This window comes from Micromys minutus, assembly GCF_963924665.1.
Source record: "Micromys minutus genome assembly, chromosome: 1".
Taxonomy (NCBI): domain Eukaryota; kingdom Metazoa; phylum Chordata; class Mammalia; order Rodentia; family Muridae; genus Micromys; species Micromys minutus.
In genome coordinates, this window is record NC_137969.1 from 52,717,100 (window position 1) to 52,742,518 (window position 25,419).

Genomic DNA, 25,419 nt, shown 5'->3' on the forward strand with positions numbered 1-25,419 from the left:
GGAAGTGTATCATTGTGGAGGCAGAGCTTTGTGATCTTAACTTCTCAAGCTACACCTAGTGTGAAACACCAACAGTCTCGTGGAACTCTCAGCTCCTCTAGTACCATGCCTACCTGCATGCTGCCATGCTTCCTGACATGAGGATAATGGACTAAACCTCTGAAACAGTAAGTCGGGCCCAAAACAATGTTTGCCTTTATAAGAGTTGCCTTGGTAATGATGTCCCTTCACAGCAATGAAATCCTAAGATATGGCCTTAACATTTCATTATGGTGAAAGCATTCAGAATTTTTAAAAATATTTTTTTCTTATTTGTTTGTAAATATGTGTGTCTATATGTGGGATATCACATGTATGTAGATGTTAATCAGTCCAGGGAAGGGTGTAGTTTCATGTAATTGTGAGCTGCCTGATGCATGTGTCTTTGTGTAGGTAACTGCACATGAATGCCTATGCTCACAGAGGCCAGAAGAAAGCATTGGGTATCTTGGACCTTAAATTACAGGTAGTTGTATGTTGCTTGATGTGGATACTAGGAGCTAAACTTAGGTCCTGAGCTATCTATTCAGACTCTGCACCTTAGTTTTTGAGGTAGAGCTTCTCAGTGAGTTTGTAGCTTATTGGTTAGGCTAGACTATTTGGCCAGCGAGTTTTAAAGTTCATGCTGTGGTGGACAGGGAGATATCAGTGCTGGCATTTTAAACTTGGTCCTCTTGCTGTAGCAAACACTTTCACTCACTGAGCTTTGTCCCAGTGCTAAGATAGCCTATTGTAAGATTAGTTTGGGTGACTGAGGACCAGGGATGGTATGGATTCAAGTTGTACTCAGTAACATGTTTCTGTGTGAAAGTGATTTTATGTTAAGATTATAGATTTTATGAGGTTGATGGACTGATTAAACCTTGTGATTGTGGCATGCTGGAATGTTGCAGATAGAGAGACAAAATTATCTAGAATTATATTTAGATTTTTAGAATAATATCCATTTATCAATCCACACATCTATATCTGAGCTAACATTCTTTTAGCTATTGGGTAAAAGTTTCAGAGTCTACTAATGTGATAGGCTTCCCGCAACCCAAAGCTAAGAATGTCATCACTTAATATATAAAACCTGTAGTGAGCATTTTCTGTTTTTTATAATCCAAATACCTAATATTTTCACCAGTGTGTTTGGAAAATATCTTCAGGTATGATATGCTTTTGGTCTATGAATATAAAAGTTCATATGACTGTTTCCATACTTGAATGAAGTAACCTGAAGCCATGTTTTCAGAACATGGTCATTTTTATTTGGCTCAAAATAACCTCTTATTCCTATTGACATAGGGGCTGTGTTTTGCACTGATAAAGCTTGATAATGTAATCTGCTTGACACAGGCTTTTCTGACCTTTATGATCTGCTCTTTTGAGATTTTTGCCTCACCAAACTTAGCTCAATTTACTGAGAAATGGTCTTGTTCTTAATTTTTAAAGTCTTCAACTAAGAACTATGTAGTTTTGCTTTTCCTCTTAGTGGTCAGTAAAACTCAAAATAACAGTTTGCTACCTATCACTGTAATAAGTGATGATAATAAGCTAAGTTGTTATTCATAAGTGAAACTACACTTTGTGTCAACAGATGTAGGGTGTGGTGTCATTGGAGAGTGTTTGGCTCTACTCTTGTCACTGCTGCACAGATGGCTGACCCAAGTCCAGTTCACACGGTCCCAGCTCTCAGGTGTATTCAAGAACTCACAAGGTTTATGTGATCACAGTGTTTGCCATTAGGGAGTCTTTCATGCCTCCATTGTTCAAAGTTTAGTAAGTATATGAGGTGCAGAAGCTACTCTGCCTTCAATAGAAGAATGAGCAGAGGCTAAGTCATAGGGAGCTGAGGCATTTTCAAGTAGCTCTCTTAACAGGAAAGGATAAAAGTCCAGGATCTTCTAGCTTTCATACACTGTTGAAAAGTCTGGTGTAATTTTGATAGATCTGCCTTTATATGTTACTTGACCTTTTTCCTTTAGTGCTTTTAATATTCTTTCTTTGTTTTGTGCATTTGGTGTTTTGACTATTATGTGATGGGAAGAATTTTTTTTATTGATCCAGTCTATTTGAAGTTCTGTAGGATCTTGTATATTCTGGGCATCTCTTTCTTGAAGTTATAGAAGTTTTCTTCTATAATTTTCTTGAAGATATTTACCATCCCTTTAAGTTGGGAATCTTCACTCTCTTCTATACTTATTATCCTTAGGTTTGATTTTCTCATTGTGTCCTTTATTTCCTGGATGTTTTGGGTTAGGGGCTTTTGCTTTTTATACTTTCTTTGACTGTTGTGTCAATGTTTTCTATGGTATCTTCTGCCCCTGAGATTGTATCTTCTGTATCTTCTAACCTGTTTGTGATGCTTGTGTCTATGACTCCTGATCTCTTTTCTACGTTTTCTATCTTCAGGGTTGTCCCACTTTGTGATTTCTTTATTGTTTACCTCTCCATTTTTAGATCCTGGATAGGTTTTGTTCAATTCCCTCACCTGTTTGGTTGTATTCTCCTGTAATTCTTTAAGGGATTTCTGTGTTTCTTTTTTAAGGGCTTTTACTTGTTTACCTGTGTTGTCCTATATTTCTTTAAGGGAGTTATTCATGTGCTTCCTAAGTCTTCTATCATCATCATGAGATGTAATTTTAAATCCAAATCTTGCTTTTCTAGTGTTTTGGGGTATCCAGTACATGCTGTGCTGGGAGAACTGGGTTCTGATGATACCAAGTTATCTTGGTTTCTCTTGCTTAGGTTCTTGCGCTTGCCTCTTGGCATCTGGTATCGCTGATGTTTGTTGGTCTTGTTGTCTCTGACTGGAACTTGTCTCTCCTGAAGGCCTGTAAGCATGTGATTTTAGGAGTGAGACAGCTCCTGGGAGACCAGATCTCTCTGGGCAGGTTTTGGGTCTGGAGGGCTGTGGGCCTTACCTGTCCCAAGCTACCCAGTGGCTTAAATGCCCAGTGCACTCCCTGCAGGTTTCTCCTTGGACAGTCAGTGGAGCAAATGTGGGGTCCCACCTGTGTGCTTAGGAGTGAGAGCACTCCTGTGAGACCAGCTCTCTGCGGGCAGGTTTTGGGTCCGGAGGACAGTGGACAACCCTAGCTCTGGGTGCAGGTGGAGACTGGAAGCACCAGTGAATACTTCAAATGTTTATATTCAGGATGGTGTTTCCTCATAACTTTCTGCAGCATTAGTGATTTACACACAGAGTTCATAGAAACTGTACCCACTGCAGCAGAGATGCTTTGTTCATGTCTGCAGTGAGAGACAGCTTAGTTTTATATAAGTAAGATTCTGCATGCATACAGCATTTTAAGCATAAAAGACTACTGGGTTTGTATTTTGTGGTATATACATTAAATAGATTAACACTGTTGGAAGTGAGGATGACAGGGCCTCAGTGATGTTTCTCCTGGAAGCTGACCAGGTGAATATCACTCTCTGTCCAGATGTGCCAATCAAGACACACCTTAAATATAATAATGTCTATAGTAGTACTTTGATTCACCTTTACTTTTATATACAGTCTTAAGATACCTTCCAAGTCTGTTTCCAGACATGAAATAGATAAGAAGCCTATTGCATATCTGTTTAATCCATATAAACAGAAAAATTTTCAAACAAATGAAATAAAGTCTATATTGGATTGTGGTAAAAAGGCAATCTCTGCCAGTGAATCAATTTCCAGATTTGAGCCAGTTTGCAGATCCAGAACCCCTTGAACGAAGGGGTGACCAGGTTCCCCTGAGGAAGTATCTTCATAAGATATCTGAAAGTTTTGCTGTTAGCCTTTCTTGAGTTTTTCCCCCTGAGGGACCTAAGGCCTTTTACAAGGGTAACTATACACTGAGGGAAAAGAAATAATCAGACTTTTTGGGATCCCTTAGGTACTGGTTCTGAATTGACACTGATCCCAGGAGATCACGAATAGCATTGAGGTCCTCGAGTTAAAGTAGGGGCTTATGGAGGACAGGTGATTAATGGAGTTTTGACTGATGTCTGACTCACAGTAGGTCCAGAAGGTCTCCTAACACATTCTGTGGTCATTTCCCCAGTTCTAGAGTGTATAATTGGAATAGATAGACTTAGAATTTTTCAGAATTTTCACATTGGTTCCCTGACCTGTGGAGTGAGGGCTGTCATAGTTTGAAAGGCTAAATGGAAGCCTTTAAAGTTGCCTCTGCCAAAGATAATAGTGAATCAAAAACCATATATTTCTGGAGGAACTGCAGAAATCACTGCCACCATCGAGGACTTGAAAGATGCAGGGGTAGTGGCTTCCACCACATCTCCCTTTAACTCTCTTATCTGGCCAGTGTAGAAGACAAATGGGTCTTGGAGAATGACAGTTGACTATCAAAAACTAAATCAGGTAGTAACCCTGATTACAGCTGCTGTACCAGATGTAGTTTTGTTACTTGAGCATGTTAACACATCTCTTGGTACCTGGTATGCAGCTATTTATCTAGCAAATGCCTTCTCAGCATCTGTCCATAAGGACTACCAGAAGCAACTGGCTTTCAGTTGGCAAGGCCAGCAGTATACCTTTACAGCTTTGTCTCATATATATATTAACTATCCTTCCCTGTGTCATTAGTTAGAAGGGATCTTGTTCCTTTGTCTCTTTCACATTATGCTAACTGGACCAAGTGAGCAGGAAGTAGCAACCACTTTGGACTTATTGGTAACACGTATCAGAGGATGGGAAATAAATCCACCCAAAATTCAAGGACCATCTAGGAGTCCAGTGGGCATGCAGAGATATTTCTACTAAGGTGAAAGATAATTTATTTTACCTGGTGCTTCTTACTACCAAGAAAGAAGCACAATGTTTATTGGGTCTATTTGGATTCTGAAGACAGCACATTTCTTACTTGGGTGTTTGCCAAGTGACTTGGAAAGCTGCTAACTTTGTGTGGGGCCTGGAACAGGACAAGGCTCTTCAATGGGTCGAGGCTGATATACAGGCTGCTCTACCACTTGGACCATATGATCTAGTAGACATGATGGTATTTGAGGTGTCATTGGCAGATAGGGTGTTGCTATTTGGAACCAGTGGCAGGCCTCTGTAGGTGAATCACAGAAGAGACCTTTGGGATTTTGGAACAAAGCTCTATCATCATCTGCAGACAACTATTCTCCCTTTGCAAAACAGGTCTTGGCCTGCTGTTGGGCCTTAGTGGAAACTGAAAGTTTGACAATAGGACACTAAGTTACCATCTGAACTGCCCGTCTTGAGCTGGGTGCTATCCGACCCTCCAAGTCATAAAGTAGGACGTGCACAGCAGCAGTCTACTATCAAATGGAAGTTGTACATACATGATCAGGCCCGGGCAGGTCCTGAAGGCACAAGAAAGTTACATGAAGAAGTTTGTCAAATGCCTATGATTTCTACTCCTATTACAATGCCATCGATTGGCTGACTGAAGAAGAGAAGACTAGGACGTGGTTTGCTGATGGCTCTGCACATTATGCAGGCACCACCCAGAAGTGGACAGCTGCAGCATTACAACCCTTTCTGGGACAACCCTGAAAGATACAGGTGAAGGAAAATCTTCACACTGGGTAGAACAGTGGGCATTATCTATTGTAGTACACTTTCTGTTTTGGAAGAAGAAATGGCCATATTTATGATTGTTCACTAACTCATGGACTGTAGCCAATGGATTGGCTGGATGGTCAGAGACTTGGAAAAATCATGATTGGAAAATTGGTGAGAAAGACATCTGGGGAAGAAGTATGTGGATAAATGTCTCCCAAGTGGGCAAGGGATGTTATGATATTTGTGTCCCATGTAAATGATCACCAAAAGGTGACTTCAGCTGAGGAAGAGTTCAATAATCAAGTAGACAGAGATGGCCCTGTTCTGTGGAGAGTCAGCCTCTTTCCCCAGGCATCCCTTTCATTGCTCAATGGGCACATGAACAAAGTGCGAAGATGGGGGTTATGCTTGGGCTCAACAACAGGAACTTCCATTCACCAAGGATGACCTGGATACAGCTGCTGCTGAATGTCAGATTTGCGAACAGCAGAGACCAACACTGAGCCCCAGATATGGCACCATTTTTTCACGTGACCAGCCAGCAACCTGGTGGCAAGTTGATCACATTGGCCTACTTCCTTCGTGGAAAGGATAACATTTTGTTTTTCCTGAAGTAGATACTTATTCTGGTTATGGATTTGCCTTTCCTGCATCTAATGCTTCTGCCAAAATTACCATCTGTGGACTTACAGAATGTTTTATCCATTGTCTTGGTATTCCACACACTATTGCTTCTGACCAAGGAACTCATTTCACATCCAGAGAAGTGGAACAGTGGGCCCACAATCATGGAATCCACTGGTCTTACCATGTTCCTCACAATCCTGAAGCAATTGGTCTGATAGAAAGATGGAATGGCTTCTTGAAGACCCAGTTACAGTGCTAACTAGGTGGCAGCAGCATGGAGGGCTGGGGCAGAGTTCTTCAGAAAGCAGTATATGGTTTGAATTCGGTATATGGTACAGTTTCTCCCATAGCCAAGGTCCACGGATTCAGGAATCTAGGGGTAGAAAGGGGAATAGTTTTATTATTGATCTTAGTTACCGTCTAGGAAAATTTTTGCTTCCTATCTCCACAATTCTTAGTTCTGCTGGCCTAGGAGTTTTGGTTCCAGAGTGAGGAGTGCTTCTACCAGGAGCCACAACAAACATTCCATTGAACTAGAAGCTCAGACTTCCCCTGGTCATTTTGGGCTTCTAGTACCCTTAAACCAAACAGGCCAAGAAAGGAGTAACTGTGTTAGAAGGGGTGATAGATCCAGATTACCATGAGGAAATTGAATTGCCTCTCCACAATGGAGGTAAGAAAGATTATGTCAGAAATGCAGGAGATCCCTTAAGGCACATCACATCTCTTAGTACTACCACATCCTGTGATTAAAGTGAATGGGAAACTACAACAGCCTAATTCAAGCAAGATGACACAGGACATAGACCCATCAGGGATGGGTCACTACTCCAGGAAAAGAGCCAGGACCTGCTGAGGTGCTTGGAGAGGATAGAGGAAATACAGAATGGGTAGTAGAGGAAGGTAATTATAAATACCATCTAAGGCCATGACCAGTTGCAGAAAAAATAATATGAATGCTCTGTTTTATTTTGTGCTTTCTTCCAATTTATTTAACGTCAATCTATATTTGAGATATTCCTTTGACTTCCTTTTGTTGTCTAATTGCTCTGGCCAGGATTTCCAGTACTATATTGAATAGGTATGGAGAGAGTTGGCAGCCTTGTCTAGTTCTTGATTTTAGTGGATTTGCTTCAAGTTTCTCATCATTTAGTTTGATGTTGGCTACTGGTTTGCTGTATATTGCTTTTACTATGTTTAGGTACGGGACTTGAATTCTTGATCTTTCCAAGACTTTTAACATGAATGGGTGTTGAATTTTGTCAAATGCTTTCTCAGCATCTACTGAGATGATCATGTAATTTTTTTCTTTGAGTTTGTTTACATAGTGGATCATGTTGATTGATTTTTTTATATTGAACTATCCCTGCATCCCTGGGATATGAGCCCTACTTGATCACAGTGAATGATCATTTTGATGTGTTCTTAGATTCAGTTTGCAAGAATTTCATTGAGTATTTTTGCATTGATATTCATGAGGGAAATTGGTGTGATTAGTGTAATTGTGGCTTAGAAGAATGAGTTGGGTAGTATTTCTTCTGTTTCTATTTTGTGGAATAGTTTGGAGAGTATTGTATTAAGTCTTCTGTGAAAGTCTGATAGAATTCTGCACTGAAGCCAACTGGTCCTGGGAATTTTTGAGGGCATTGGGAGGCTTTTGATGACTGCTTCTATTTCTTTAGGGGCTATGGGACTGTTTAGATAGTTTATCTGATCCTGATTTAATTTTGCTACCTGCCATCTGTCTAGAAAATTGTCCATTTTCCCTAGATTTTCCAATTTTGTTGAATATAGGCTTTTGTAGTAGGATGTAATGGTTTCTTGAAGTTCTTTAGTTTCTGTTGTTGTGTGTGCCATTTTATTTCTGACTTTGTTCACTTGAATACTCTCTCTGTGCCCTGTACTTAGACTGGGAGAAGGTTTATCAATCTTGTTGATTTTCTCAAAGAACCAGCTCCTGGTTTTGTTGATTCTTTTTATAGTTCTTTTTGTTCCTACTTCATTAATTTTAGCTCTGAGTTTGATTATTTCCTGTCTTCTCCTCTTGGGTATATTTGCTTCTTTTTGTTCTAGAACTTTCAGGTGTGCTGTCTTACTGCTAGTGCATGTTCTCAACAGTTTCTTTTTGGAGGCACTCAGAGCTATGAGTTTTTCTCTTAGTACTTTCATTGTATCCCATAAGTTTGGGTATGTTGTGTCTTCTTTTTTATTAAATTCTAAAAAAATCCTTAATTTCTTTCTTTATTTTTTCCTTGGCAGTGTTATCATTGAGTACAGCACTGTTTAATTTCCATGTGTATGTTGGCTTTTTGTTCTGTTTGTTATTATTAAAAGCCAGCCTTAGTCTATGGTGTTCTGATAGGATGTATGGGAGTATTTTTATCTTCTTATATCTGTTGAGGCCTGTTTTTTGACTGACTTCATGGTCAGTTTTGGAGAAGGTACCACGAGGTACTGAGAAGAAGGTATATTCTTTTGTTTTAGGATGAAATATTCTTAGATGTCTGTTAAATCCATTTGGCTCATAATCTCTATTAGTTGCATTGTATCTCTGTTTAGTTTCTGCTTCCATGATCTGTCCATTGAAGAGAGTGGGATGTTGAAGTCTCCCACTATTATTGTGTATGGTCCAATATATGCTTTGAGCTTTAGTAGAGTTTCTTTTATGAATGTGGGTGCTTTTGTATTTTGGAGCATTGCTATTTAGCATTGAGAGTTCATCTTAATAGATTTTTCCTGTAATGAGTAAAAAGTATTCTTCCTTATCCTTTTTGATAACTTTTGGCTGAAAATCCATTTTATTCGATATTAGAATGGCTATTCCAGCTTGTTTCTTGGGACCATTTGCTAGAAAGTTTTTTCCCAGACTTTTACTCTGAGGTAGTGTCTGTCTTTGTCTCTGAGATGAGTTTTCTGTATGCAACAAAATGCTAGATCCTGTTTACATATCCAGTTTGATAATGTATGTCTTTTTATTGGGGAATTGAGTCCATTGATGTTAAGAGATATTAAGGAATAGTGATTGTTGTTTCCTGTTATTTTTGTTGTTAGAGGTAGAATTATGTTTGTATGCTTTACTTCTTTTTGTTTTGTTGCAAGATTACTTTCTTGCTTTTCCTGAGGTGTAGTTTCCCTCCTTATGTTGGAGCTTTCCATCTATTATTCTTTGTATGGCTGGGTTTGTGGACAGATATTGTGTAAACTTGGTTTTGTCCTGGAATATTTTGGTTTATTCATCTATGGTAATTGAGAGTTTTGCTGGATATAGTAACCTGAGCTGGCATTTGTGTTCTCTTAGGGTCTGTATGACGTCTGTCCAGGATCTTCTAGCTTTCATAGTCTCTGTTGAGAAGTCTGATATAGCCCCGGACATTGCAGGCAAGGACATGACCAATTCCACAGTCCTCCTGCTTAGTGTTGTGATGATGCTAGGCCACATGGGACTTTTGACCACTCAGCAAAAATTGAGGCTGCAACTTTTGCTACAATTAAGGATGGAAAGAGCTTAACAAAAGATCTGGGAGGCAACTCAAAGTGCTCTGACTTCACAGAAGAGATCTGCTGTAGAGTAAAAGACTTAGATTAGCACGTCTGCTTGCCAGAAGGACACCCTGTAATCCTTTTGGAGTGTGCCCACCATTGGTTTGCTTGCTTCTTGACAGAGTACATTTTTAAGTCTGACCTTTTCTTAACAAAACCCTTGCAATGGATGCACATGATGGCAGCAGGCCTTCATTCGCAGGATTTTCCCAAGTGCTTGTTGTGTTTATCACCTGTCTGACAAACCTTTTTCTGTAAACTGTAAGTGAACTGTATCATTTATCATTATTAACCCATTTTACACTTCAGGAAAAATAATTTTTCCTCAACTGTAAATATTCTGATACAGAATTAATAAGAGAATATATTTAACTTTTTAACAAAAGCCCTGGATTTTTGGTTTATGCAAAACAAACTGGGAGTAAAGCATGGTTTTAACAATTGAACAAGATAACATTATTCTAAGACTAGTGGATACAAAATAAATTTTCTAGCAAAGTTCACAGCAAAACTGGTATATTTCTTAAAAATATAGAAATAAAGATATTTGTCCTATACATGGACTACTATTAATAAAAATGTAAGCTCCAAGAAATTTATAATGAATGATGTAATTTTATTAATATATAGGTAATCTTTGTCAAAGCCTCAGATGCTCTTGCGTATTTGATTATTTTGTTACCTTAATATTTACTGTTTTGGGGGAAGAGCTCTCAGATAAGGGAGATCATGCCTCTTCACTAGACAAATTGTCAGCACTATGAGCTATCTATCATGAGGTGTCAGTCAGGGGAGCCAACCACTGCAGACACCCATCTGGCCACACTACAGCCAGGGCTGCAGGCGATACTGGAAAGACCTGGCTGCTCCTTCACTTTCCCTAATGCAGCCAGTCCCTGCCCTCTGTCCCAATAGCACCCACTAAAGACTTAATTGCAGAGGTGGAGCTGACTAGGCCCAAACTGACACTAATCAGGCCAAGCTGTGGCCCTGTAACCAGCTTCTATCAGTTTCTGCCCCCCATCCTGTCTCACAGCCTCTGCACCACAGCATGAAATATACTTTGGCCCCCACCAAAGCCAAGCTGTCTTCCCTTAGCCCTTGTACTAGTTTGCAAACCTGTGGCTTTGCATAATGTACCCTGGTCACAGGATTTCTTAACAACAAATACCCATGTCTGGATCATTTTTATAAAGCTTTTATTTGGACTTACAATCTGTAAGTAAAATAAAACTGTATTTACTTTGAAACTGCTGCTTTCCCTATCTTACTGGGTTGTTCTAGTTACCAGTGGCTTTGGGTTCACAGTAATAAAGAACTTAAGAACTGGAAAAAAAAAAAAGTCTGATATAATTCTGATCAGTCTGCCTTTATATGTTACTTGTCCTTTTTTCCTTACTGCTTTTAGTATTCTTGCATTGTTTTGACCATTTGGTGTTTTTACTATTACATGTTGGGAGGAATTTCTTTTCTGTAATGAGTAAAAAGAATTGTAGTTCTGTAGGCTTCTTGTATGTTCATGGGCATCTCTTTTGTTCGGGAAGTTTTCTTCTATGAATTTCTTGAAGATATTTTAGTGGGCCTTGTAGAAGTGAGTCTTCGATCACTTCTACACCTATTATCTTTAGATTTGGTCTTCACATTTTGTCCTGAATATCCTGGATGTTTTGGGTTAGGAACTTTTTGATTTTTTGCATTTTTTCTGACTGATGTGTCAATGTTTTCTATTTTATCTTCTCTTTCTGAGATTCTCTCTTCCATCTCATGTATTCTTTTGGTGATTCTTGCATCTATGACTCTTGATTTCTTTCCTAGGTTTTCTATCTCCAGAGTTGTCTCCTTTTGTGATTTCTTTATTGTTTCTATTTCCATTTTCAATTTCTTCACATGTTTGATTGTGTTTTCCTGTATGTCTTTAAGTGATTTTTGTGTTTCCTGTTTAAGGGCTTCTACTTTTTTACGTGTGTTCTCATGAAATTCCTTAAGTGAGTTGTTCATGCGCTTCTCAAGGACCTCCATCATCAATATCATCATGAAGTATGATTTTAAGACCAAATTTTGTTTTTCTTTTTGGTGTGTTGGGCTATCCACTACCTGCTGTGGTAGGAGAACTGGGTTTAGATGTTCTCTGGTTTTTTTAGTTTTCATTGCTTACATTCTTGAGCTTGCCCCTTGCCATCTTGTTATCTGTGATGCTAAGTGATCTTGTTATCTCTGTCTGGAGTTTGTCTCTCCTGTGGGTCTGATGGTCTGTGGGCCAGTGTAATCAGTAGCAAGATTGCTTCTGGGTGTTCAACTCTCTGTGGGTAGGCTCTGAGTTCCCATGGCAGTGGACTGGCTCTGCCTCTGGGCCCTGATGAGTGTCGAAACAGTCCATTCCCAGGTAGCACAGTGCTACCTAAACCCAGAGAGTTCCTGGTGGTCTCTCCCTGCATAGTCAGTGCAGAGGAAGTGGGGACTCACCAGTGGGCTTGGGATGGAGAGCCTCCTGAATCTCTTCTGGGTACTCAGCAATCTGCAGGCAGGCCGTGAGTTCTGATGGCAGTACCCCAGTCATTTTTTATTGTCTCAAATACTTTTGGCTAGATAGGCTTCAGTGTCCTTTCCAAATACTTGATTTTTTTCCGGCCCAGAGTAAGGGCCAGGCCTCTGTCAGAGGAAATCAGGATCTGCCCGGAAAGGCGGTACTCGAAGATCAGCTCCACAGGCACTTTTGCACCTGGACCAGAGGTGAGCCTGACACATAGTACCAGGGAGGGCACACCGAGAATTCTCAGAGAGCAAAGAGTGCTGTACTCTCTGGAAAAGGGGTCTGTTTTGGCCTAGAGAAAGAGCCAGGTCCCCACCAGTAGTACTCAGGACCTATGGATAGAGGGCTGAGTTCCCAGAACAGCCTCACAAGACACTATACAGACTAAGAGAACACAAATGTCAGCCCAGGTTACTATATCTAGCAAAACTCTCAATTACCATAGATGGAGAGACCAAGATATTCCAGGACAAAACTAAATTTACACAATATCTGACCACAAATCCAGCCCTACAAAGAATAATACATGGAAAGCCCAACACAAGGATTGAAACTACAACCTAAAAAAAGCAAGAAAATACCTAAGCAAGAAAACCAAAAGAAGAAAGACACACAGACATAATTCTACCTCTAACAGCAAAACTAGCAGGAAACAACAATCACTATACCTTAATATCTGTTAATATAAATAGACTTAATTACCTAATAAAGAGACATAGACTATCAGACTGGATACATAAACAGGATCTAGCATTTTGCTGCATACAGGAAACTCATCTCAAAGACAGACACTATCTCAGAGTAAAGGCTGAGAAAAAAACCTTCCAAGCAAATCGACCCAAGAAACAAGCTGGAGTAGTCATTCTAATATTGAATAAAGTACATTTTCAACCAAAAGTTAGCAAAAAAAAAAAATACAGAAGGACATTTTTTAACTCATTACAAGAAAATTTTATCAGGATGAATTCTCAACCCTGAACATTTATGGTCCAAGTACAAGAGCACCCACATTCATAAAAGAAACTGTACTAAAGCTCAAAGCATATATTGCACCACACACAATAATAATGGGAGACTTCAACACCCCACTCTCATGAATGGACAGATCATGGAAGCAGTAACTGAACAAGGACACAGTGAAACTAGCAGAGGTTATGAACCAATTGGAATTAACAGACATCTACAGAATATTTCATCCTAAAACAAATGAATACACCTTCTTCTCAGCATCTCACAGCACCTCTTCCAAAATTGACCACATAGTCAGTCACATAACAAGCCTCAATAGATATAAGAAGATTGAAATACTCCCATGCATCCTATCAGATCACCACGGACTAAGGCTGGTCTTTAATAACAACAACGACAATAAAAAGCCTACATACACATGGAACCTGAACAATGCTCTACTAAATGATAGCATGGTCAAAGAAAAAATAAAGAAATTTAGGATTTTCTAGAATTTAATGAAAATGAAAGTACAACATACCCAAACCTATGGGATGCAGTGAAAGCAGTACTAAGAGGAAAACTCATAGCTCAGAGTGCCTCCAAAAAGAAACTGGAGTGAGCATACACTAGCAACTTGACAGCACAGTTGAAAACTCAAGAACAAAAAGAAGCAGATACACCCAAGAGGAGTAGAGGGCAGGAAATAATCAAACTCAGAGCAGAAATCAACTAAGTAGAAACAAAAAGAACCATACAAAGAAACAACAAAGCCAGGAGCTGGTTCTTTGAGACAGTTAACAAGATTGATGATAAACCCTTAGCCAAACTAACTAGAGGGCAAAAAGAAAGTATTCAAATTAACAAAATCCGAAATGCAAGGGGAGATATAACAACAAAAACTAAGGAAATTGAAGAAATCATCAGATCCTACTACAAAAGCCTATACTCAACAAAACTGGAAATCTGGAGGAAATGGATAAATTTTAGGTAGATACCAGATACCAAAATTAAATCAGGACCAGATAAACCATCTAAACAATCCCATAACACCCAAAGAAATAGAAGCAGTCATCAAAAGCCTCCCAACCAAAAAAGCCCAGGACCAGATGGGTTCAGTGCAGAATTCTATCAGACATTTATCGATGACCTAATACCAATACTCTCCAAACTATTCCACAACAAAATAGAGTCAGATGGAACCCAGCTCGTTCTTTAAAGCCACAATAACTCTCATTCCTAAACCACACAATGATCCTACAAGGAAAGAGAACTTCAAATCAATCTTTCTTATGAACATTGATGCAAAGATACTCAATAAAATTCTTGCAAACTGAATCCAAGAACACATCAAAACTATCATTCACCATGATCAAGTAGGCTTCATCCCTTCGATTCAGAGATGGTTTAATATATTGAAATCCATCAATGTAATCTACCATATAAACAAACTCAAAGGAAAAAAACCGCATGGTCATCTCACTAGATGCTGAGAAAGGATTTGACAAAATTCAACACATCTTCATGTTAAAAGTCTTGGGAAGATCAGGAATCCAAGGCCCATACCTTAACATAGTAAGAGTAATATACAGCAAACCAATAGCCAACATCAAACTTAAAAGTGAGAAACTTGAAGCAATCCCACAAAAATCAGGGACTAGACAAGACTGCCCACTCTTCCCCTGCCTATTCAACATAGTACTGGAAGTCCTGGCTGGAGCAATTAGACAACAAAAGGAAATCAAAGGGATACAAATCAGAAAGGAAAAAGTAAAAATATCACTATTTGCAGATGACATGATAGTATACTTAAGTGACCCCAAAAATGATGTTGGCTCAACTGCCAGTCAGCACGCAGAAGAATGAAAACGGACCTCTTCTTATTTCCTTGTACAAAGATCAACCGCAAGTGGATCAAAGATTTCCACATAAAACCAGGTACACTATTAGAAGAGAAAATGGGGAAACCCTTAGAACACATAGGCACAGGGGGAAATTTCCTGAACAGAACACCAATGGATTGTGCTCTAAGATCAAGGATTGATAAATGGGACTTAATGAGATTGCAAAGTTTCTGTAAGGCATAGAATACTACTTAGCTAGAAGAAACAATGTCTTTATGGAATTCCAGGAAAATGGATGCATCTAGAGAATATCATCCTGAGTGAAGTAATCCAGTCACAAAAGAACAGATACAATATGCAGTCACTGATAACTGGATACTAGCCCCAGAATGCTCTGAATACCTAAGAAACAACTCACAGATCATATGAAGCTCAAAAAAAGAAAGACCATAAAGTGGAAGCCTTAGTCCTTCTTAGGGAAAATAAAAATAAATGTATAGCACCCTCTCAGAGTGGGGTACACCTTTACCTTAAATCATCAATAACTCAAGAGCTAAGAAGATAGGCTTGTGGCGATTTTTGGTATTTAAAAATCATTATGTTTAATCTTTACACACCAAAAAAAAAAAAAAAAAAACTTTGACTATTTCTGTATTACGATTTGTCTTACATGTATTTTATGTTCGTTGTAACTAGTAAGATTTCAATGCATACTATTAAACCTTTTAAAAATCATGTACTGACAAAAATATATTTATATAGTTTTATGCCAAAATGCTTTTAAAAATCTGTACATTTATCTCTTTTTTTAAAAAAATAAAATTGTAAGGGGAAAATAGCTAACAAGTAGTTCTAGCTACAATATTTGTTGAAATCATATTCAATTTTTGAATTATTTGGGGAAGAATTGTTTGTTTAATGTTGAAATATTAAACTTTCCAATTGTGTATAGACTTTCTAGTTTCTCGTGTCTTTTATATCTGTAAAACTATAAGGTTAATACCTGATATATTCTCAGTATTTTATACATGAAGTTCTCAGTAAACTTATCCGATTAAGTGTCCAATTCTGATCACTTCGTCAACATGGTCTTTGATAAGGTACTTTGGTGAGTACCCAACCAAGTGGTACACAACACCCTACTAAGTGGACCGTGACAACTGATAGAACCTAGACCTCTCCATGCTAAGAAGGTATCTAGATAGGCCCTGAGTGTTTAACCAATGAGCTTTCCTTTCTGGGTATCCCTTCCTACAAAAGGTATTTAATCTCTAGCCTGCCTTGAGTAAGATGTATTCACCTTCATCTACCATGAATAAAACAGTTGGGATATACAAGGGCTGTCTCCTTTATCAAGGATGACCATGGGGAGGCCTTCCTCATTTAGGAACCATGCCTAAGTCTCTTAGCATTCACATGGAGTTAAGCCAGATTCAGCCCTGTCCTGCAGACTCTTCTAGGTCCTTAGTGGGGACACCCTGAAGGATGGTAACCACTGTTCTCAACTTTATGAGGTTACCAGTGGTGCCTGGGTGTCCAGGAGTTTGAGAACCACAGCATGAGTCTCAGTCCCTGCTGTTTCTCACCTAGAGAAATACCCTATCTTAACTGTGTTTGCCTTCCCTAAGTGGCATGTACACCCCAGCAGCGAGGAAAAAACACAATGTCCCTGCAGTTTGCCTCTCCTGAGCTGCACATCGCCGGGGTTCCGACACTGCAGCAGCAAGGTGGAAATGCAAACCCACAAATATGTATCACTGTAGAGAAGGCTGTCTGGACTCCATACAGTCTTGTTGGTTTGTCAACATAAAAATGATTATATATTCAATGATAATGGTGATATTGTATGTACTCTTTGAAAAAAGTCAAAATGGAGTATAAAAGCCTCTATTACTAACAGAATAAAGATTTAAATTCTCACTTGGGGTTCACATGGGAACAAACCACAAAATCCCACATAGATTTTTAGGATCAAGCAAGTCCTGCTTCAAATTCATCCCACCACTGAATCCACGGTTTGATAGATGGGCATTGTAATTCCTCAATTTGTTTTATCAGCTATTAAACTGAGAACACTTTAATCTTACACCCAGAACCCAAAGGAGGCTATGCACCTATTCGCACCTCATGGATGAGCTCTTTTCTGTGAGCTCCCTTTCTCAGAGAAGATAATGGTGTTCTTGAGGACAGTATTTGAGGTTGTCATCTGGCCTTTGAACGGTTTAACATATGTGTATTCACTCCCTCTTTCCTTACACATGTGCACATGTGAAGTTGAATAAAAGCATTAAAAACTGAATAAAAGGAAGTAATACTCACTGGAAATTGTATACATTTGGAAATAAAATTACATTCATTAATTTTTCACCAAGTCTTGCTAGAGCAAATCTTTGACAGTGTATCCATATCAAATCTTGCTTTCAGCTCTTGCCACTCCCCTCTCTGCTTCACAACAAGTTAGAGTTGTAAAACCTGAAGTTGTGTGAGATTTCTGAGCGTTAGTGAGAAAACCCTAAAAAAACAAGAGTCCTGTGATACAGTTTCTTTAGAACATGGAATTATGTTTTCCTGCTCCTCCCAAGTTTAATGAATAGGAGTGAATTTCTCATATAATCTTTGTTTTTCATGCCTAAGAGGTAGGACTGATAATCTTTTGGCTAATGGGTTTTCCTTTCTCCACAGATTCATCTGAAAACTACATCAAGACAAAGACTTTTGAGGGTTTCTGTGCATTACATCTTGCTGTGAGTCAAGGACATTGGAAAATCACACAGATTCTTTTGGAAGCTGGAGCAGATCCTAATGCAACCACTTTAGAAGAAACCACACCATTGTTTTTAGGTGATGTATACAATTTTTAGTATAGATGTACTTTTAAAAACTGTTTTTGTTAGAGAAACTGTTACAGGATGTTTCTTCTTCCTTTAATTTTTTTAAACCAAAAAGCTATTTTTTATAGATTTTTCTCTTGTTTTTCTATCTTTAGGTGGTAGTAGTATTTGGGACCTGAAAATGTTTATTTAGCATTTGTTGTCCATAGCAGTGCTAAGGACCAATGATGTTTTATTGGAGCAGTCATTGCAAGGTTATCTGCTAAGGTCCTGTGTGCTTTTTTTTTTTTCCTTAGAATTAAAAGATTAAGGTCCCATGGGAAGAATCATTATTTGTTGCCTGCGGATCACAAGTCAGACTTCTACAGTGAGGAACTTTTAATTTCTTAAAGATCACAGCCAAATCCTAAGTTGTCCTTTTCTAATAACAATATTATTTCTTTTTATTCTGTCCTTATATATGGTTCTCTTCATATTTTAGGAACGTATTTTTCCCGTAAGAGTGACTGATACACGAGGAAATTTAAAGGACTCCTTTAAAGTAGAATTAGTATATCTGTTCTCCAGTTTGGGTTCTACCACATATACTTTACATGATCACTCATTTACTATATGTATGTTGTTTCATTTATAACATGAAAGTATTTTAGCTAGACTTTGTCATTCACATGAGAATAAAATATCTGTAGAAATACTTTTTGTGAATATAAAATATTTGTTTAAAAATCTCATGTATGGTAAAGTTGAGTTTAAAGGGTGTGTGTGTGTGTGTGTGTCTGTGTGTGTCTGTGTATCTGTGTGTCTGTGTGTCTTACACCTGCATGCAAGAGCCTGTGCATATACAGAGAGGAAGACATTGGGCATCCTGCTCTATTATTTTCTACATTATTTACTTGATACAGATTTATCTTACTGAGCCTTAGTCATTCTGCCATCATACCCCTGATGTCACTGGTGCACAGCCATACCTGGGGTTTTATGTATGTGCTGGAAATCTGCACTCGGGGCCTGACACTTGTGCAGCAAGCACTCTTAGCTGCTGAGCCGTCTCCTCACCTCCAGTTTCTAAGACTTTTGTGAGTCAATGAGGTTACAATATCATTTTACCACCTACAAATTCCATCTTCCTGATTTTTGTTTTTGTTCTGTGACAGGGTCTTCCTATGTGGTTCATGGTATGGCCTTGAACTAGAGGTGGTCATCCTGTGTCTGCCTACCAAGGGCTAGGGTCACAGGCATGTGGCTACTTTACTAGTCTTTGTGCCAGTTTTAATTTTTTTTATCCCTGGGAGCTACTGATCTGTTGTCATTCCCCTAGTTAACTTTTCACAGAATGTCATGTATATGTGGAACAATGAATGAGATTCCTTTTATTATAAAACAAAACAGCATAATGCTTTTAGAATTAATCTATATTGTTGCATGTATTGATGTTCTATCTCTATTGATGGGTCCTTAGGTAGTACTATGTTCAATTTTCTGAGGAACTGCCTGACTGATTTTCAGAGTGGTCGTACCAGCTCGCAACCCCCCAACAGTGGAGTAGTGTTTCCCTTTCTCTGCATCCTCACCAGCATAGTCACCTAAGTTTTTGATCTTAGTCATTTTGACTGGTGTGAGGTGGAATCTCAAGGTTGTTTTGATTTGCATATCTCTGATGACTAAGGATGTTGAACATTTTTGTAGGTGCTTCTCAGCCATTCAGTATTCCTCAGTTGAGAATCTTTGTTTCACTCTGTCACCCATTTTTAAAATAACATTATTTGATTCTCTGGAGCTCAATTCCTTGAGTTCTTTATATATATTGGATATTAGCCCTCTGTCAGATGTAGGATTAGTAAAAATCCTTTCCCAATCTGTTGGCTGCCATTTTGTCTTCTTGACAGTGTCCTTAGCCTTACAGAAGCTTCCTTACAGAAGCTTTGCAATTAATTTCATGAAGTCCCATTTGTCCTTTCTTGATCTTAGAGCATAAGCCATCGATGTTCTGTTCAGGAAAATTTTCCCTGTGCCTATGTGTTCAAGGTTCTTTCCCACTTTCTCTTCTATTATTTTCAGTGTATCTGGTTTTTTTTTTTTTTTTTTTGTGGAGGTCTTTGGTCTACTTGGACTTGAGCATTTACAAGAAGATAAGAATGGATGGATTTGCATTCTTCTACATGCTGACTGCCAGTTGAATCAACACCATTTGTTGAAAATGCTCTCTTTTTTTCAACTGGATGTTTATAGCTTCTTTGTCAATGATCAAGTGACCAGAGGTGTGTGGGTTTATTTCTGGGTCTTCAATTCTATTCTACTGACCTACCTGCCTATCTCTTTACCAATATCATACTAGTTTTTATCACTAATCCTCTATAATATAGTTTGAGGTCAGGGATGGTGATTATCCCGGAATTTCTTTTTATTTTTGAGAATAGTTTTTGCTATCCTGGGCTTTTTATTATTCCAAATGAATTTGAAAATTGCTCTTTCTAACTCTATGAAGAATTGAGTTGGAATTTTGTTGGGCATTGCATTGAATCTGTAGATTGCTTTTGGCAGGATGGCTATTTTTACTGTATTAATCCTCCCAATCCATGAATATGAGAGATCTTTTCATCTTCTGAGATCTTGATGTCTTCAGAGATTTGAAGTTCTTGTCATATAGATCTTTTACTTGCTTAGTTAGGGTCACTCCAAGGTATTTTATATTATTTGTGACTATTTTGAATGGTGTCATTTCCCCAATTATTTTTTTCTCAGACTGTTTATCCTTTGAGTAAAGGAAGGCTACTGATTTGTTTCAGTTAATTTTATATCCAGCCACTTTGATGAAGTTATTTATTAGCTGTAGGAATTTTCTGGTAGATTTTGGTTCCCTTATGTTTACTGTCTTATAATCTGCAAATAGTAATATTTTGACTTCTTTCTTTCCAATGTTTATCTCTTAGACCTCCTTTTGTTGTCTAAATCCTCTGGTTAGGACTTCCAGTACTATATTGAATAGGTAGGAATATAGTCAGGATCCTTGTCTAGTCTCTGATTTTAGTGAGATTGCTTCAAGTTTCTCTCCATTTAGTTTGATAGTGGTGATTTGCTGTATATTGCTTTTACATTGTTTAGGTATGGCCCTTGAATTCTTGATCTTTTCAAGACTTTTCCATGAAGGTGTAGTGCATTTTGTCAAATGCTTTCTCAGCATCTAAGAAGATGATCATGTGGGGTTTTTTTTTTTTTTTTTTTTTTTTGAGTTTGTTTAGGTAGTACATTACATTGACAGATTTGAATATATTGAACCATCTCTGCACCCCTGGGATGAAGCCTAATGATCATGGCAAATAATTGTTTTGATGTATTTCTATATTCAGTTTGCAAGAATTTTATTGAGTATTTTTGCATTGATATTCCTATGGAGAATTTGTCTGAAGTTTTCTTTCTTTGTTGGGTCTTTGTGTGGCTTATCTATAAGTGAAATTGTAACTTCATCAAAGGAAATCGGTAGTGTTCCTTATGTTTCCATTTTGTGATGTAGTTTGGAGAGTATTAGAATTAGGTCTTCTATGAAGGTCTGACAGAATGCTGCAATAAACCCATCTGGCCCTTGGTGTTGTTGGGAGACTTTTAATGGCTACCTTATTTTCTTTAGGGGTTATGGTAGTTTTTAGATCATTTATTTGATACTGATTTAACTTTGGTACCTGTTATGTATCTAGAAAATTGTGCATTTCATCTAGATTTTCTAGTTTTGTTCAGTATGGGTTTTTGTAGTAGAATCTGATATATTTTTTTAATTTCCTCTGTTTCTGTTTTTATGTCTCCCTTTTCATTTCTAACTTGGATACTCTCTCTGTCTCTCTGTGTTCTCTGTTTAGTCTGGATAAGTGTTTAGCTGTCTTGTTGATTTTTCTCAAAAAAACAGCTCTGGTTTTGTTGATACTTTGTATAGTTGTTTTTGTTTCTACTTGGTTGATTTCAGCCTTGAGTTTGATTTTCTGCCATCTACTGCTCTTAGGTTTTTTTTTTTTTTTTTTTTTTTTTGTTCCAGAGCTTTCAGGTGTGCTGTCAAGATGCTAGTGTATGCTCTCTCCAGATTATTTTTGGAGGCACTCAGTGCTGTGAATTTTCCTCTTGGCACTGCCTACCTACATTGTGTCCCATAAATTTGGGTATCCTGTGCCTTTATTTTCCTTAAATCCTAAAAAGTCTTTAACTTATTTCTGTATTTCTTCCTTGACCAAATTATCATTGAAAAGAGCATTGCTCAGCTTCCATGTGTATGTTGGCTTTCTGTCATTTTCGTTGTTATTGAAGACTAGCCTAAGTCCATGGTGATCTGATAGGACGCATGGGATTATTTCAATTTTCTTTTATCTGTTGAGCCCTGTTTTATGACTAATTACATGGTCAATTTTGGAGAAGGTACCATGAGGTTCTGTGAAGAAGATATATTCTTTTGTTTTAGGATGAAATGTTCTATAGATGTCTGTTAAATCCATTTGGTTCATAAATACTGTTAGTTTCTCTTGGTCTCTGTTTTCATGATCTGTCCATTGATGAGAATCAGGTGTTGAAGTCTCCCACTATTATTGTATGAGGTGCAATGTGCCCTTTGAGCTTTAGTTAGATTCCTTTTATGAATGATATTCTGAATAGATATTCAGAATCAAGAGTTTATCTTGGTGGAATTTTTCTTTGAGTATGAAGTGTCCTTATCATTTTTGATAACTTTTGGTTGAAAGTGTATTTTATTGAATATTAGTCATTTGCCTGAAAATTGTTTTCCAGCCTTTTAATTTGAGGTAGTGTCTGTCTTTGCCACTTCAGTGTGTTTCCTGTATGAAGCAAAACATGGGGTCCTCTTTAGGTACCCAGTCTGTTAGTCTATGTCTTATTATTGGGAAGTTGGCTCCGTTGATGTTGAGAGATATTAAGGACCAGTGATTGTTGTTTCCTGTTATTTTTGTTGTTAGAGGTGGAATTATCTGTCTGGCTATCTTTTTTTTTTTTTCTTACAACTTTATTTAAAGAAGAGAGATACATGTACAGAATTTTAAAAGCATTTTGGCATAACACTATATGAATATATTTTTGTCAGTACTTAATTCTTTTAGAGGTTTGATAGCATGCATTGAAATCCCACTAGTTACCATAAGCATAAAGTACATGTAGAACAGAACATAACATTAAAATGATCAGAGTTTTCTTGGTGTATATAGATTAAACATAATGATCTTTGAATACCAAAAATTGCCACAAGGTTATGTTCCTAGCTCTTGGATTATTAATGATTTAAGATCTAGGTGTACCACACTCTGAGAGGGTGCTATACAGTTATTTTTTTTCCTAAGAAGGACTGAGGCTTTCACTGTTTGGCCTTTGTTATTCTTGAGCTTCATATGGCCTGCGAGTTGTTTCTGGGATATTCAGAGCTTTCTGGGGCTAGTATTCAATTAACAGTCACTGCATATTGTCTGGCTATCTTCTTTTGGGTTAGTTGAAAAAAGATTACTTTCTTGCTTTTTATATGGTGTAGTTTCCCTCCTTGTATTAGAGTTTTTCATCTATTATCATCTGTAGTGCTAGATTTGTGGAAAGATATTGTGTAAATTTGGTTTTGTTGTGGAATACCTTGGTTTCTCCATCTATGTTTATTGACAGTTTTACTGGATATCGTAGCTGGGATAGCATTGGTGTTCTCATAGGGTCTGTATGACATCTTCTCAGGATCTTTTAGCTGTAATAGTATCTGTTGAGAAGTCTGTTGTGATTCTTCTAGGTCTGCCTTTATATGTTACTTGACCTTTTTCCCCTTTCTGCTTTTTTCTTTCTTTCTGCTTCTTCTTCTTCTTCCTCCTGCTCCTCCTGCTCCTGCTCCTCCTCCTCCTGCTCTTCCTCCTCTTCTTCTTCTTCCTCTTTTTCTTCCTCTTCTTCCTCCTCGTCCTCCTCCTGTTTTTTTGTGCATTTGGTGTTTTAACTATTATATGATGGGAGGAAATTTTTTTTTTCTTGTCCAATCTATTGGAAGTTTTTGCAGGCTTCCTGTATGTTTATGGGTATTTTTTTCTTTAGGTTAGGGAAGTTTTCTTCTATAATTTTGTTGAAGATAAGTACCTGACCTTTAAGCTGAGAATATTTGCTCTCTTCTATGCCTGTTATCCTTGGGTTTGGTCTTCTCATTGTGTCCTGGATTTCCTGGATGTTTTGGGTTAGGAGTTTTTGCATTTTGCATTTTCTTTGTCTATTGTGTCAATGTTATCTTCTGCTCCTGAGAGTCTCTGTTCTATCTTTCTCTATTTTTGATGTTTGTGTCTATGACTCATGATCTCTTTCCTAGGTTTTCTATATCTAGGTTTGTCTTTGTGATTTCTTTATTGTTTCTACTTCCATTTTTTAGATCCTGGATGGTTTTGTTCAGTTCCTACACTTGTTTGTTTGTGTTTTCTTGTAATTCTTTAAGGGACTTTGTTTTTCCTCTTTAAGTGTTTCTACTTGTTTACCTGTGTGTTGCCCTCTAACATCATCATGAGTTGTGATTTTAAATCAGAATCTTGCTTTTCTGGTGTGTTGGGGTCTCCAGGGCTTGCTGAGGTGGGAGAACTGGGTTCTGATGATGCCAAGTAGCCTTGGTTTCTGTTGCTTAGGTCCTTGCACTTGCCTCTAGCCATCTGGTTATCTCTGGTTTTAACTGGTCTTACTGTCTGTGACAGTGACTTGACCCTCCTATAGGCCTGTGTGTCAGCTGTCTCCCAGGGAGATCTACGTACAGCAGCCTGTGGCAAAGCTTTTGCTCAAGGCGCAGATAGAAACTGTAAGCATCCTATACCAGACAGTTCCTTAGTTCCTGTGTCCTGAGGGTTTCTGGTGTGTTCTTCTTAGGCCAGGAATATGAGCAGAAGTGATGGTCTCACTTGGTGCTCTGAAATGTGTCACTACTTCTGGGAGACCAGATCTCTCCCAGCTGTAGCACAGGGTCAGCACAGGGCACAGACACAAATCGAAAGTATCCTGTCCAGACTTCTCCTAAATTCCTGTGTCCTGAGGGATCTGGGTAGATCCACTGGAGCAGAAGTAATGGTCTCACCCATGCCCTCAGGTGTGCCTACACTTCTGGGAGACTATCTCTTCCCCTTGGGATCTGGGTACACAGAGCTGTGGCACAGGGCTAGCTCTGGGGGCAGGCAGAAACTGGAAGGATCCTGTCTGTTGATGGTTTTTTAATGAAAGATCTAATGACTTTCTTATTTTTATTAATCAATTATTTACACACCAAATATTCTCCCTCCTTGTCCCAGTCCCCATCACACACAGAGATTTTTTCCCCCCATTCCCTCTTCCCTTTACCTCTGATAGGGTACTGAGGCATCAAGTTACTATAGGATTAGGCATATCTTCTCCCACTGTGGTCAGACAGGGCAGTCTTCTGCTACATATGTGCCAGGAGGCCTAGGATCAGTCCAAGTATGCTCTTCGGTTGGTGGCTTAGTCTCACAGTTTTCTGAGTTAGTTGACACTGATGGTCTTCCTATGGGGTCGCCTCCTTCAGTTCCTTTAATTCTT

At 38.4% G+C, this 25,419-nt stretch overlaps 1 protein-coding gene across 2 annotated transcripts in view; it reads left to right on the plus strand.

Moving 5' to 3' along the window:
- ASB3 (ankyrin repeat and SOCS box containing 3) overlaps positions 1 to 25,419 on the plus strand; it is an 80,814-nt gene that overhangs the window by 19,299 nt on the left and 36,096 nt on the right. For both annotated transcript variants that reach the window (XM_080927023.1, XM_080927024.1), the window contains exon 3: positions 17,735 to 17,893. In XM_080927023.1, coding sequence (XP_080783149.1) covers positions 17,735 to 17,893 — 159 coding nt within the window. The remainder of the gene's footprint in view (positions 1 to 17,734; positions 17,894 to 25,419) is intronic.